General features: G+C 32.0%; 3 protein-coding genes across 3 annotated transcripts; all 3 read right to left on the reverse strand.

Moving 5' to 3' along the window:
* Nucleotides 1-679: 679 nt before the first annotated feature.
* On the reverse strand, nt 680-1,217 carry LOC132696814 (larval cuticle protein 1-like). The gene has a single exon (XM_060661862.1). The coding sequence runs from the start codon at nt 1,157-1,159 to the stop codon at nt 761-763; it is 399 nt and encodes a 132-aa protein (XP_060517845.1). The 5' UTR covers nt 1,160-1,217; the 3' UTR covers nt 680-760.
* A 2,186-nt stretch (nt 1,218-3,403) lies between these two features.
* On the reverse strand, nt 3,404-4,004 carry LOC132696804 (larval cuticle protein 16/17-like). Its single transcript, XM_060661843.1, has one exon. The coding sequence runs from the start codon at nt 3,961-3,963 to the stop codon at nt 3,559-3,561; it is 405 nt and encodes a 134-aa protein (XP_060517826.1). The 5' UTR covers nt 3,964-4,004; the 3' UTR covers nt 3,404-3,558.
* A 2,510-nt stretch (nt 4,005-6,514) lies between these two features.
* Nucleotides 6,515-11,070, reverse strand: LOC132697029 (endocuticle structural glycoprotein SgAbd-4-like). Its single transcript, XM_060662279.1, has 4 exons — nt 10,914-11,070; nt 8,743-8,864; nt 7,653-7,810; nt 6,515-6,974 (listed from the first exon to the last, which is right to left on the reverse strand). The coding sequence occupies exons 1-4, from the start codon at nt 10,926-10,928 to the stop codon at nt 6,823-6,825; spliced, it is 447 nt and encodes a 148-aa protein (XP_060518262.1). The 5' UTR covers nt 10,929-11,070; the 3' UTR covers nt 6,515-6,822.
* Nucleotides 11,071-14,531: the final 3,461 nt, after the last annotated feature.

Consider the following 14,531-nt stretch of genomic DNA (forward strand, 5'->3'; position numbering starts at 1 on the left):
AGCTCGATTGAAACAGTTTCAATCAATCTATTTATTTTTGATTTTTTCGTCAAACATTTGGATCGGATCTCGACAGGATTATTCTTGAAATTAACTTGGGCAGTATTGCAACTGAATTCCAGTAATGAATTTAAATTGTCTCAGTCTAAGTCTTAGTCTACATTTTTGAAGAACGCTTTCAGGTTCTGGCTGTGATTTTGCACACAAATTGTGAGTTTTTAATAAACAAAATTTACATCACATTTGAAAATTTTATAATTATGCTCTTATGTAATCGTATTAAGAAGACATCAACAATAACATCACATTTGAAAATTTTATAATTATTACCCTTATGTAATCGTATTATGAAGAAGACATCAACAATAACATGTCTGTATATAATATATAATACGGCGTAATTGCTTTAATGAAGTAGTAGGAGTAAAGAGCAAACAACAGTGGAATATGATTTTGACGAAGTTTATCGAAGATAAGAAAAAAAAATTTTTTTTTGAAAATAATTTGCCCCCTCAAGTGGCACAGTTTTAGGTTTTATGTTCAAAGTCTTAGTTTCGCGTTTACTTTTGCCTTTATTTCTAATTAAATAAGCAGAAATTCGTAGTACCCGAAACTATAGTCGCTTGGGCAAAATGCCATAAACTGATGAAACAAACCGACAAATAAAAACACTCGTTAATTTAAGGTATAGAAATATTTATATACAAATACGGATTTAACAAACATAAATACAACACAGTCGAATAATTCGAGGATAAGATTAGTTCTTTTCTTCTTCCTCGGGATGAGCGGCATTGTATTCGAGCGCTCTCGCAATGGCGGCTGGAATTTCTGGAGGTTTGGGAATATCCTCACTCTCGGGCTGATAACCGTTCTCGTCAGCGACGTACTTCAGCGAGTGTTGGTTTCCTTCGGGATCCGTCCAACTTACTGACCCTTGGATAGCCTCTCCGATTTCATTTTCTATTTGTTTCGGTTCTCCGGTTTGTTCCTGCTTGGTACCATCTCCAGATTCGTAACTCCACTGGAATTTACCGTCTGGTTCGACATTGATTTCCTGCGACACAATTGGCACTGGTTCTTGGGCGACCTGCTGCGGCAATGCGGCACTCAACACTACAGCCAAAAGACACGAGAGCACCGCGATTTTCGAAATCATTTTTAGAGTGTGGAATTAATTGATTTACTACTGGTTTGTAATTGCAATTGAGAGGTTTATATACCGATTGAAGATGCGCTTTGTTCTCCTTCCACGTACGTGAAGCGCAAGTGAGAAACTTGACATTACTTAAATAAACAATTCATCTCGCAAGGTTTTCGTCGGTGTGGCTAATGATATAAAAATTATATGGGCGCGCGTACGTTAAGCTTCTTATGTTTATTTTACCCACAGAATTTATTGAAAATTATTTCGCAAGTGTTGGGCAAGTCGACAGTGATTGGTGTTGCTGCAAAAACTTACTTTTTGTGTCAACCGCGCCTGTGTGCCGTTTATCGGTATGCAATTTTCCAAATATTGCTTGGGAAAATATTTCTAAACTGTTGGCGAGGTGTTGCGTTGAATTCAAATTTCAATAGTGTTTTAGTATATGTATTAAATTTTATCACAAATAAAGAATTGTGCATTGGTGCCAAATCTCCAGTACATTTATTGCTTCGCCACTTTACTGGCTTATTTTTTGCCAACATCTTTAACAGCATCTGCTAATAACTCAAAAACTAGAAATTGAATAGATATGGTTGATGGTCGATGTCAGTTTCTCCTTCTTACAATAAGATTTAGCATCATTGTTATCTTAAATAACAAACCGTACATTTGAATAAATTTTTGAATAGTTTGCTAGTTGAGCAGATTTCGAAATATTAATTATTTTAATTCTTTTTCCTTCAAAATATGGTACCACTAAAATTGTAATTTAGGTGCCCTTTGAAATCATGGGATGCCGAAATGTTGCAATTTGCCAAAGGGCTTCATATTTGATTCTCCTACATGCATTTATTTGGTATTAATTTGTATATACATTTATTGACTATTTTTGTATAAGATTTGATATAACAAGTCGAAAGAAAATAAATGTAATAAAATTAAATATAAGCACGAATACACACGAATACAAAAACATTGATGTGCTAAGTATAAGCAAAACACAAAAACTAAAACAAGAACAGGTACGATATTAATAAAATTTGATTTGATCAAAAAAAAATTACCGTCAATATATTCCTGAATTCCTCTATGGAAATGTTTATTAGTGAGAATTTAAACAGATGCTTTTAGTCTATTATACAAAGCGTTATTCAAAAATTAGACGTAGACTTCGACATCCTATGTAGTGGGATAGTGATTAAGTCATTCCTAAAATTACAAAAGCAATTTTTACTTGTGATTATTATATATATGTCTTTTTATGACGACTTTCAAGTAGGGTAAAATAAACATACACGGCAAAGGCATCCTTTTGTAACGTAAAAATGGCATAAGAAATTTTTGAGTGTAGTGTGCACAAGGGTGTGAAAGTGTACGTCAGATCATATCATTTGTATACTGTCACTACAGTCAAGATTTTTATACTGTTCCCTACCGCTAATCTCCAGTTAGTGGGTAAAGTTTGGGTTTTGCCTTTGTTGTAAAAAGATCTTTTCTAAAAGATAATCAAATTTGCTTTAAAATATCTGCTGAGCTTTTTAAAATAATAGCAATAATTCATTTATGATATTATTGAATGCAGTGGAGTGGATATGCGAACGTTCAGTACATGTTACAAACTACTCTACCTTCAGCAACTGCAAAATCCAATCTTTCAACAAGATAATGCTAGACCACTTAGCGCCGAGGATTTGGTAACCCTTCTTCTGTCGCCAGCAAATTGACCAGACTTATAGCCTATTGAACATATACAGGATTCGATAGAAGGCTGAATCGGTTGCCATATCTTAAACTGAATGCACAACGTGTTGTCTACGTAGCGAACCAACTCACTACTGCATTTTTTAAAATTCCTTTCAATAAATTGAAAATGTCATATTGCCGCTACTTCTCAATATTAAAATAATATTAGTTTAGTTCTTAGTTTCTTAACTCTGTCCTGCTATTTAATATTTTCACACGTGTCCTTCATAGAGGTAGTTGGGAATTCCTTAGAAGAAATTACACTTCTAATTCAAGACAATTTTTTTTTACTAGAAGAATGGAATGGAAAAGTCATAGATATAGGGATGGGGGAGGGTTAATTAAAAGCGAAAGATTGTTCCGCAAGCATTTTACCATTTTTTATATCGCACTTGATGCTTAGTAGTTTCGTAGATATTTTAACATCCCTAGACATTTGTTAAAGCTATATAGCGGCCTGATAGGCCAGAGCACGACGGCAGAGCAGCCAGAAGTAAAAACTCTTATTGATGGCCATAAAGAAAATCTGTCTAATGTTTATTGGAACATATGCTGTACAAAAGCAACAGAGTAATAAATTACTAATATCAAAAGCGAATTGCACAAAATTTTATTTGTATAAACAGCATTAAAAATGAATTTCATTACAGTCTTTGGATGAAAAGTTGTTACTGCGCCTGCGTACTAGTTTCCGGTTCCGTATCAGCTGCATTTTGGGCCAAAGACTTGGCAATAGCCGGGGGTACTTCGGGACCTTTGGGAATATCATCGCTTTGAGGTTGATAACCGTTTTCGTCCGCTATGTAAGTGAGCGAATGGGGATTTCCTTCGGGATCATTCCAGGTAGCCGAACCTTTAATAACAACGCCCACTTCTTTGTCGATTTGCTTCGGTTCGCCGCTTTGTTCCTGTTTTGTTCCATCGGCTGTTTCGAAACTCCACCGGAAGGTACCATCGGGGCTAATGTCACTTTCTTGGGACACTATCTGCACTGGGGGTGAGGTTTGTTGAGATATCACAGCGTTTAAAGTCGCCGCTGAAATGCAACACAATAAAAGGATTTTCGATGTCATACTTAGCGGCTGCTTTGAGTTGTGGGTACTGATTTTCGAAACCCACTTTAAACTTTTTTATATGCTTAATCGAGAACATCCCTTCCACGTAGGACGATGTGACAAAAGGTGTTACTTAAATAAACAAAGTTCATGTAAGTCCCAAGGATCAGCGTTAATCGCTAATAGAATTTATGCTTTGTATATTTTTCGTTAAGAGTTGGAATTGTGCAATGTGTAAATATACAATAACACTTACTTTTATGTATTTGCTTTTCGCGTTAATTTCGCATTAGTGACCGACAATTGTGAAAATCGATTGTTGTCAGACGCTCTAACGGGCAAAACGAAACATTTCCGAGTTAAATGACTTCAATACAAGTACGATCATAAATTCCTTTGGTGCCTGTCCTGTTGGACTGTAATAATTGTAGTTAAGATTAAAGGAGCACGTGTGATTTTAAAAATTTTATATTAAAATTGAGTATTTTTTATTTCGACCGAGAAGTGTTTTTAACAGCTGAAATCGGGAAGATTAGTGGAGAATAAGACTGCTTTACTGGTTTCAGGTGGCATGGCATTTGGAAGTAAACCACTGCCAGTTATTTTGAACAGAAACACGAACGCTTAATACTAATGTATTACAAGTTGTTGCATAATTAGCAACCGCAAGATCCTATTTTTCACCAAGGCAACGTCAGACCACATACTGCCTATTGAACATATATAGGATATGTTAGAAAGAAGGCCGAATCGGATGCCATATCTTATACTGGATGTAAAACGGCAGGTATGGTTTTAAAAAGTTCATAGTAAAATTGAGCTATCGAATGCTTTTGAGTGGTTCTTTAAAGTATATTCAGGACTCCTTCGTGGGTTAGCATTAAGATACAACCCGAAAGCTTTTAAAAGAATGGGTCAAAAATTGTAATTATAATATATCATCAAAATATTATCAATTTAATCAAGTCCCTAGAGAAATAGTGATCGTACAACCATATTTACTACTATAAAACGTATCTCGAATCTAAAATAAAAAGAAAATTTGTCAAATTATTTTATTTCATTTATTTGGTATATATATATATATATATATATATATATATATATATATATATATATATATATATATATATATATATATATATATATATATATATATATATATATATATATATATATATATATATATATATATATATATATAATGTATATATATACGAGTACCATTATTAATGTTGTTTAAGAAATCGCTTGAACCCTCTATTATTTGTTTGTTTATTACCTACTATGAATGTCGAAAATATACTTTATAAGGGCATCCAATTTTAATTTTAAGTAATTTTAATATAATGGCACTTCCTCACCATTGAATGTTCTGAATTCTGTGATTTGGCTTTATAATAAAACGAACTCACCTTATTTGTTTGTTTTTCGTGCTGCACTTCATTGAACGAAAACAGTTTTTTTCTCTTTACAAATTACTATGTATCTTACAAATTCCATTTGCCACTTCTCTGAGAGATTTTGCACCTTACTGTCGAAAACATTGATACAAGTACAATGAAGAAAGTATAAATGAAAAAACAACATGAATTTTTATAACGTATAGATGGAAGAAGCTATGTCATAGCATGGGTTCCAACGTAGGTAACAGTTCTAGCGTGTTTAAGAAGCGAGTCTTTTGGTGACCAAACGATCCAACATCAAAGATTGAAAAAATCACCGAAAAGGACTTTTTCGTCAATAGGAAAAACTTTCTGCTAGAAGGCGCTAAAAGCTTTCGTCTATGGGTAATCAAGTTAAAAGGAAAGTGCTAAAGAAAATGTTTCTACTAGTTTGGGACCGATCGGATGTTTACGGTCAACTAGTGGTCGTATAAAATATGTAGTATGCAAAATGTTCATAAACTTTTTCAGTAATTTATAAAACACTCGCTTTTCTAGTACCAAAGCAAACTTGTGACTAAAGTGTTACATAATATACTATATATAATAAATACATAAATTACATAAAAAACAATCTGTAAAATGTAAAAATTTATTTTATTCCCAACAACAGGATATTCTTACAGAACATGTCAATAATGAACTTATTTCTTTGAATTGTTCTAGAACTAACAGTTCTTTCATTTTTCCATTCTAATGATTTTGCTGATTTTGATAGGAATAATGAAAAAAAATACGATGGTCTTTTTATATATTTGTTTTAATTTTCATATGCACCAGTTAAACCATTTTTTTTCAAACCTATTTGGTTCCACGCCACTGCGTCTCCAAGTTCAAAAATAATACTTGACGCAACTGGAATTCATAATTCTGATCTCAAATTTGCATGAACCTCAATTTTTCGGTAGATTTAAATCCCTTATGGTATTCTGAAGTGTCGTTTGTGAAACTAGCTCCATAATATATCATTAAAATGCAGCGTAAAGTATTTTTCATTATAAATATGGAAATATGTAAAAAAAATCGCAATGTTTAGTATTCAATTCAATATGTTAGTTTTTCTTCAAAACTTTAAGAAGCAGAAGAAACGCCGCAACAATCTCATAGAAAATAAAAAAATAATGTTAATTGCAGACTGTAAAGCATTTATTCTTTTTTTTTTGTTACAATAACCACGAAGATAAGTATACATTTAATAAATAATCATTGCCATTGGAAGTCCATACACAAAAATCTTAGGCCGTAATCGCATTAAGTTACACGTATATACATTTACATATTTGCAGTTCAACAAGATCGATTATCACAGAAGAACACATTATCAGAAAGAAGGTAAATTTGAGAACATGTTTTTTCGACTTCATATACCATTTGCCGAGTCCTAATTTCAATTAGTTTAGAAAAAATATTATCTTGACTCTTCTGTTAATCTTCAATACATTCTTCTGAGCCTTACAGCGCGTCTACGTCTTCCAGCACGTTCTGTGGTTGATGGTTGTTGAGCAATCCAGTCAAGAGCCCTTTGTATGTTCGGAGGGATAGGAGGAGGTGTTGGTAAATGGCTACCCTGGGGCTGAAAACCTCCTGCAAACCAATAGAATTTGCTTTATCATACGTCATTGTTAAAAGTTTCTGAAGAAGTTATACTTAAATAAGTTTTTGGTACTGTTTTAAGTATACAGTTTAAATTAATATCAATCTTTCATACATTTTTCATGTTTCTGTAGCTTTTTAAAATTATACTGCATATTTAGCATTTGTTTCTAAATGATTGCGGAGCAATAAAAAGATGGATTGTGTTCGGTACGACCATATTTATGTTTCGTCTATCCATAAAACATTATAAATTGCGCAATAACTCAGGTAGGCAATGAATATGATGATGATATAATGATGTATTAAATATTTTACTGCGCACTGTTAATCTATAGTCTAACGATATTAGTAAAATGGCGAGTAAGTAATAATAATTCTCCCTTATCAGAACGAAAGTTTTTTTTTGAGTGCATTACATAACTGCCTTACATATCATTCTATTTTTGCGGTATAAGTAAATGTTGAAAGATGTCGCACAATTGTTGGAATTGGAAGCTACCTTCATTGACGTAAAGTACTTCTGACATTTGATACAAATTTCAATGCCAAACTACTGAACTCATATAAAATATCGGTCGCTCTGTTATCTTTTCGCGTATATAAAGAATAACACCTCTCCGCTCTCATATAGAAATGGGATATAGTTTAAGACATAAAATAACTTACCTTCATCATCAGCGGTATATGTCAGAGAAATTTGATTTCCCTCATTGTCCGTATAGGAAACTTGTCCCTGCGCTACAATTGCTTCGGGATTTTCAGGGTCGTTGGTCTTCTTCAACGTCCCTTTCTCTTCTGCTTTTATTCCATTGGCCGTTTCAAAACTAAATGCGAAAATTAATTGTACACAAAAATTGTGTGAAAGTGAAAATTCCGTTTTAAGCAAGAATCTACTTATTTAATATTGTCACGTTTAAAACCGAATTCGTTTTTTTTATCTTCAAAAACAGTTTTTACGACTACTATGAAAAGTGTCTAACGTCAAGCAGGATGGGAAAATGAAAAATTTTACATGGTTGGTGAGAACTAAATTGTTAAATAACAATAACAATTTTCCATAAAATGTTGGCACTGTGAAAATCAATAATATTACATATTAATATTTACTTTCTCCGTTCGTAGAAAAAACATGATGTTCAACAAATTGTTTGGAACTTATTGAACATATTTCAAGTCATTTCATCACAACAGTTGCAAAAAAACTCAAGGAAAAGCTTACACGAACAAGCAACTCGTTACCAAACATTAATGGTCATAGAAAAAGTATCCAACACTATAAACCTTGTAATTCACCCGTTTGTTTAACACTCCCTCTGCGTGCCAAACTCGTGACTAAAGTAACGTTTATCAAACTTGATGCATAATATACCATTTTATGGAATATCCAGGCATATTATCATAAATATAGGTAATAATAAAATGTGTAATTAAAAATACGATTAGCCTGTCTTGAATGTTCAAAAGTTAAATTGATTTTTTTACGAAATTCAGCTCCGATTCCTGTTTTTCATATTATTGTTAAAATGCAAAATTAAAATGCGGGAGCATAGCTTAATGTTGAGTTAGGACGATCTGATGGCGTTTCGATGATCATCAGTTAGATATGTAGATATTAAAGACATATAAAGAATTATCTTATTTGATCGAAAAACGCGTTTTAGTATTATAATAAATGACGCCACGTATTAACATAAGCAAGGTGACAGTGATTTTAAAATCGCGATTTTATATGTAATTCTAGAAGTCCGGCACTTACCTCCATTCATAATTTCCCTCCGGAGATATTTCATTTGTTTGACTGATGATCTTTATTGGCTCCGCAGTCGGACCCTGAGGTGCTGTATAAATCCCACATACTAAACTGATTATAACTCCTATCTGTAACAATATATTGCATTACTTAACCCCCATTAAATATAAATACTCCTTCTTATAAATTTCGCAACTTTTGAGTGTTATCTAATTTCTACTTAAATTTCGCTCAAAAAACTAAATTGACTAACGACATGGAAATTTATATCAAATTAATTCCTTTATTACATATTTATTATCTCATCACGATTTTCAATTATTTAAAATTCCTTTGAATAATAACACACAACGACAGACACATGATTAGTAAATTTATTACACAAATAAATTGCAGCGTGCCTAAGGAATTATGCAAAACAGGATAATTTCGGATATTTTAAGGCTTGATGACATTCTCGACATTGGTTACTGGTTTATGTAAATAAACATCAAAACTTGTTTTTATTCTCGGTAACAACTGTCATTGGAATTAATTTTAATGCTAATACGCATATGAACGATCTTTAAAATTAAAATGCACTAAAGATATTTTGAAATTTTTCTCCAAAAAAAAAAACATACAGATAATTTCCAAATATACATTTTTAGTTAGGTTTTTGTTCTTTCATTAACTCAAAATATATATAAAGATTACTTAAAATTATTTCTCATTATTCTTTTATCAATTATATACACATTTTATTTATTGTAATTTTGTATATGGTTTTGTTTTAGATAATGCTTTAAGAAAATATGACCATATTTATAATTTTTATAAACAGATTGGGTAGCTTAGGATGGAGTCTCGTACTTTTTTAATAAATGCTATAAACGATGCCGATACTCCGTGCTCGATTCGGGAACGAATAGTGTTTAGGCGCGAAAACATTAACAGGAATGTTAGGGCTAGGGAACTTTTAACAATGCCTCATCATGGGCGTGCCATGTTTCGGAGGAGTTTTTCGTATAACTCCTTAAAATATTACAATTTAATACCTAACAACCTACAGAATTTGCCGTAAAGATTTTTTCTGTTTTTTTTTCCAGTTTTTCTCATTCATTTGTTATAATTATAAAAAATCGTAGCTGGCATCGGACGTCAGAAATCAATTTCTTTTTAAATTTTTTTCTGTACTGTAGAGAGCTAATTCTAAGCTAGACTGCGCCAGTCGACGGTACAACTAATTGGACTCTGTATTGTATGTTTGTTATGCTATTATCTGAAATAAAAGTCATTTCTTATTAATATTATATATTTCGCAATCATTCTTCTACTAACTAAATGACCATTATCAAAAAAAAAACAGAAAATATTTTTGAATTTTAGTGACCGACGATGCAAAATTTTTATTTATCAAAAGAAAAAGTATTTTTGTGTTTAATGCCTGTTTTGAAATAGTTCAACGCACTTTTAAATTTTTTTTTTTGGACTGTGGAAAAATGTTTATCTTTTCAGGTTTGCGCAGTTAGAGCAGGTGAAAACTGAAACATCGTTAAGCATTGCTCGCTTTTACGTAAGGAAACCCAAATATTTGTTCGTTAATATATTCATATTACGTTACACTGTACGTGTCCTACTGCAGCGTATTTTAATGGGAACCCCATAACATATTAAAAAAAAAAACAATCCAAAATGACTTGAATCTATTTAAAAACAAATTCAACGAATTCGAAACAATCAACTCCCAACATCTGTAAAATCCAATTCCAAATTTTGATTTTTTATTGGCAAAATTGACAGAATTCACCTATTCTCTCACCTATTTCATCATTTTTTTCTTAAATAAGTGAGCCTTTAATGAAATGCCGAGAAATATAAAATATAGGAATGAATAAAAACAACTGAATAAAGATTAAATATATCATGCTTATAATGCATCTGTTAATGTACAATCGTAAAAAAATAATTTTACTCGTTAACATTTCAAGTAGCAAGTGTTTCGTTCGATTTGTTTCCATAAACTAGTGAAACGCAAGTGACTTAGCCGAAATTCGAAAACCAACATTTCCTATTATCTGAAAAATCAAGATAAAATTTCAAACTGAAATATTTTACGAATTTCAAAGCAATTTTTATAGTATCCGAGGTAAAATTTTGAAACCTACTAAAAACTGCTTTTACCGCCGATTACTCACCCTTAACCAATCCATCGCACTGCACACACACAGCGACACTAACCAAATTAAACAACGGGGATGTCTCTATAAAGTGGCATCTTTTCTTATTTATATATACTATTGGCTTCGCTTATTGTTTTCCCCCTACCGGGATAATGTGATAATGTTGCAACATATATTTTCAAATGGCATCTTCAGTGCAATCGACCAAGCAAATTGCATTTTAAATGCATCCGTTATACACGAGTGTGCATCTCGTTCCGTTAATCTGGTCTCGTCTAATACGCGTGTATTTCACTGCAATACTGTTTTGGTAAATAATAATATTACTTTAATGCGAATAAAAACAAATTTCAGAAAGGGTACAATTTTTGTAACGATCTCGTGTGTCGAAATGTTAACTCAAATAATGATTTTACTTGTCGTAAGTTTAATATGTTCTACATACCCATAGTTAATTGGAACTAGAAACCTAACACGATTAACCTCCGGTTGCATGCCTTCAACATAAACAGATTCTGTAAAAATTGTTCTGCCAAGAAAAATGTCATTTCCATCGTAATATGTGAAAGCGAAAAGGGCATCGCCGTAGAAAATGTCGTACATTTTAAAGAATACGAAGGAGTGTTGTATGAAGACGTTGGAATCCAGGAAAGACGTGACAAATTTACGTTGTAACAGATCGCGAATTAGATAATGCTAAATACATTTTAAAGCGGAACGTGGGTTAAATACTCATACTACAGCTTCTTAGATTTAGATTTTATAAAAATTTGACTCGTCCCTTTTACTCGCAGATCAAATACGAACCACTGTAATAATGATTGTATAAAATTTCGTAATTATTTACTTTACAGGACGTCAGAACGAGTTTTTAGATTGCTTATCTGCAATTTTCTATGGTAGGAGGGAGCACTAAATACATTTATTACTAGACTGAGTTTTAAATATATATTAGCGTCAAACCCTTCAGCAACTATTATTAAATTCTTACAAATGCGCAGCATATGGCGCGGTAGTTGTTAATCAGTAATACTGATTTTTTTTACGTCGCTCTACAACTGCGACTCCTTTCCTTTCTTTGCAATCTATGGATCCTCCTAGGTCTATATCACATAACTAATTGTATATTAAGATAAATAAAATATACGTAAAAACAATATAACTGATAATAATATAAACAAAGCATAGAGTAATGTCTCAAACTCAGACATCCTCCATTTAAAGTATAGTTCTAGTTCAAAATATAATAGTATATTATGCAATAAGTTAACGACAGTTTAATTAAGGTAAGACCGCAGCGGAGCGAGTATCTAATGAACGAATGTCTGAAGAAGTTTATAAACGTGTTGCATACTATACTTTTTCTACAACCATTAGTTTCTCAGAAACCGTTAGTCTATATTGGGGTGCTTACATTAAGTTGAGTAAGCGTCGATTTGACAATTCATAAGAAAAAGTGATATCCCGTTCGGGATATTTCTATTAGTCTCTGTTATGTTTATATTCTGCTTTAGACGAAAATGCAAAAATAAAAATATAAAAAGGATAATTTAATCTTGTTGGATATATGGATATGAATCAGATAATGTAAATTTTAAAGCTAACTAAAACTAACCAAAACTGTGAAAAATAGCAATAATGAACTGAACCGAATATATTGAGCAATGTAAGTGGAGTAGGCGAAAGTAGCGCGTTACACAATTAAAGAGAATCAAGTATGTTTTCTGCAAATAACAAAGGACAACACCACAATAGAGTATCTCTCATAATAAACAAACACCTGTTTCAAAAATATTATAATTGCTTAAAAATGTGCAACAAATAGCAAAAAAAGGACTTCCTCCGCTATGCTGGGCTCGTGGCGAATGAAATTCGTTGCTAAAATGATGTCTATCAAACTTATTGCATACTACAATATTTTAGTAAATTGTCTAGAACTAACTATCATTACTAAAATAACAAAATATGTAATTTTGAGCTTTTCAAATAACTGTGTATAAAAGAAAAATCGCATTATTGTCAATCTCAATTCCAAAACTAACCAAAGTTTATCTAATAACTGTATACAACTTTATACAGGGTGTACTGATCTCTGCGCACAAGGTTGTATGTGGAACAGCTATTCACTTTTCCATAAGTTATCAAGTAGAAATGATACAAGTTTGCTGTTTGCTATATTTCCTGTATCTTGTAATACACGCAACTAATTTATTTTCGCTAAATTTCATAGATATGTTTCTTTTAGATGGAACATTTGAATTATTCAAGAACATCCTTTACAGCGGTTTATATTACAGGCGGGTTTCTAATTAATAGGTGTTTAGAATAGAACGTGATATGTTTTTCAAAGGAAAGAACGATAGCATCAGAAAAATAATGCAATGCCATTATGCAAATATTTAATTTCAGTTTATGTGATTCCTGATAATATGGAGAAAAGGCAGTTGTTGAACGTTGAACGAAATTTCGTTTTCTTCCTTGGCGGTGAATCTTTGGCTGACCGCTCTTCTCATCTAACGTTTCTACAAATTAAAATACGAAGACAGATATGTAAAAACAAATTAAACAGAACAACACTGAAATCAGCTGTTGATACATTAATCATATTCTGTACAAATTTGACTATTATGGTGCTGATTTTTATCTCTAATATATATCAGTGGTTTTTTCCCGATATAACGTATCAACGTCTGCAATTTCTTTTTATCTTAGGTATATTATTGACAATGTTACTCTCCTATGTATAAAGGTATTTAAATAAACGCTATAAACAAATTACAACGCTTTTGTCCGCACAAATTGGTTTGCATGTCGTAATTTGTGAACGAATCTCCGCTGTTCTTTGAAACTTAATGCTTTTCACACCCGAGGGCGTTGAAACAATGTATTCTAACAATAATTATTGTTGCGATGTTTTCATGCAGAATGCAACAAATCACGGAAACAACCAAAGTTACAGCTTAATTATCGAAGATGATATTCTAATTTATTTAGCAAATTGCCTATCCCACTGTTTTTTAAAGACCGATGTTTTTTAAGTACGTACAAATATTTGCACATAAAAATCAGCGTTATTCCGCCTGCGGCCTGCTTGCCACGTCATTGAAGATGATAAACTCAATAAAAAAATAAAGTGCTTGATTAACATTTTGTCTCACTATGCGGATTTAAAGAAAGGTTAATTTAATTACATAACTTTATAGTGTCAGCTATTTCAAAAATAACTCTTAGTCTTAGAGCGTCTTTACACTATTAAAAATTATAAATTTTGTTTCTTATATGTAATAAAACGTAATCGACACCCTTAGCCTTAAAATTAGACATAAATGTCTGCTGTGTGGGAATCGGATTCGTTACACTATTAAATGTGGCCCTGTTTTTAGATTTCGATAAAGAATTAACAAAACCTAAGAAGCTATTCAGATATGTACTACAGTGACTAGTTACTCATCAAGAAAGATCCGTGCAAGTCGTAATATTAAAACATAACCGCACAGGTCCGTACCTATGGATTAGAATTTAATTATTTTTCTTTTCTGCTGAATAAGACATTCAAAATTAAATAATATTTTATTTTGTATCTTTAGATACTCGTCTATAAAAAAATCGAATCATTGCTTTTTATATTTATCT

The sequence above is a fragment of the Cylas formicarius genome, unplaced genomic scaffold, assembly GCF_029955315.1.
Source record: "Cylas formicarius isolate icCylForm1 unplaced genomic scaffold, icCylForm1.1 PGA_scaffold_1__22_contigs__length_36826433, whole genome shotgun sequence".
In the NCBI taxonomy this organism is placed as follows: Eukaryota; Metazoa; Arthropoda; class Insecta; order Coleoptera; family Brentidae; genus Cylas; species Cylas formicarius.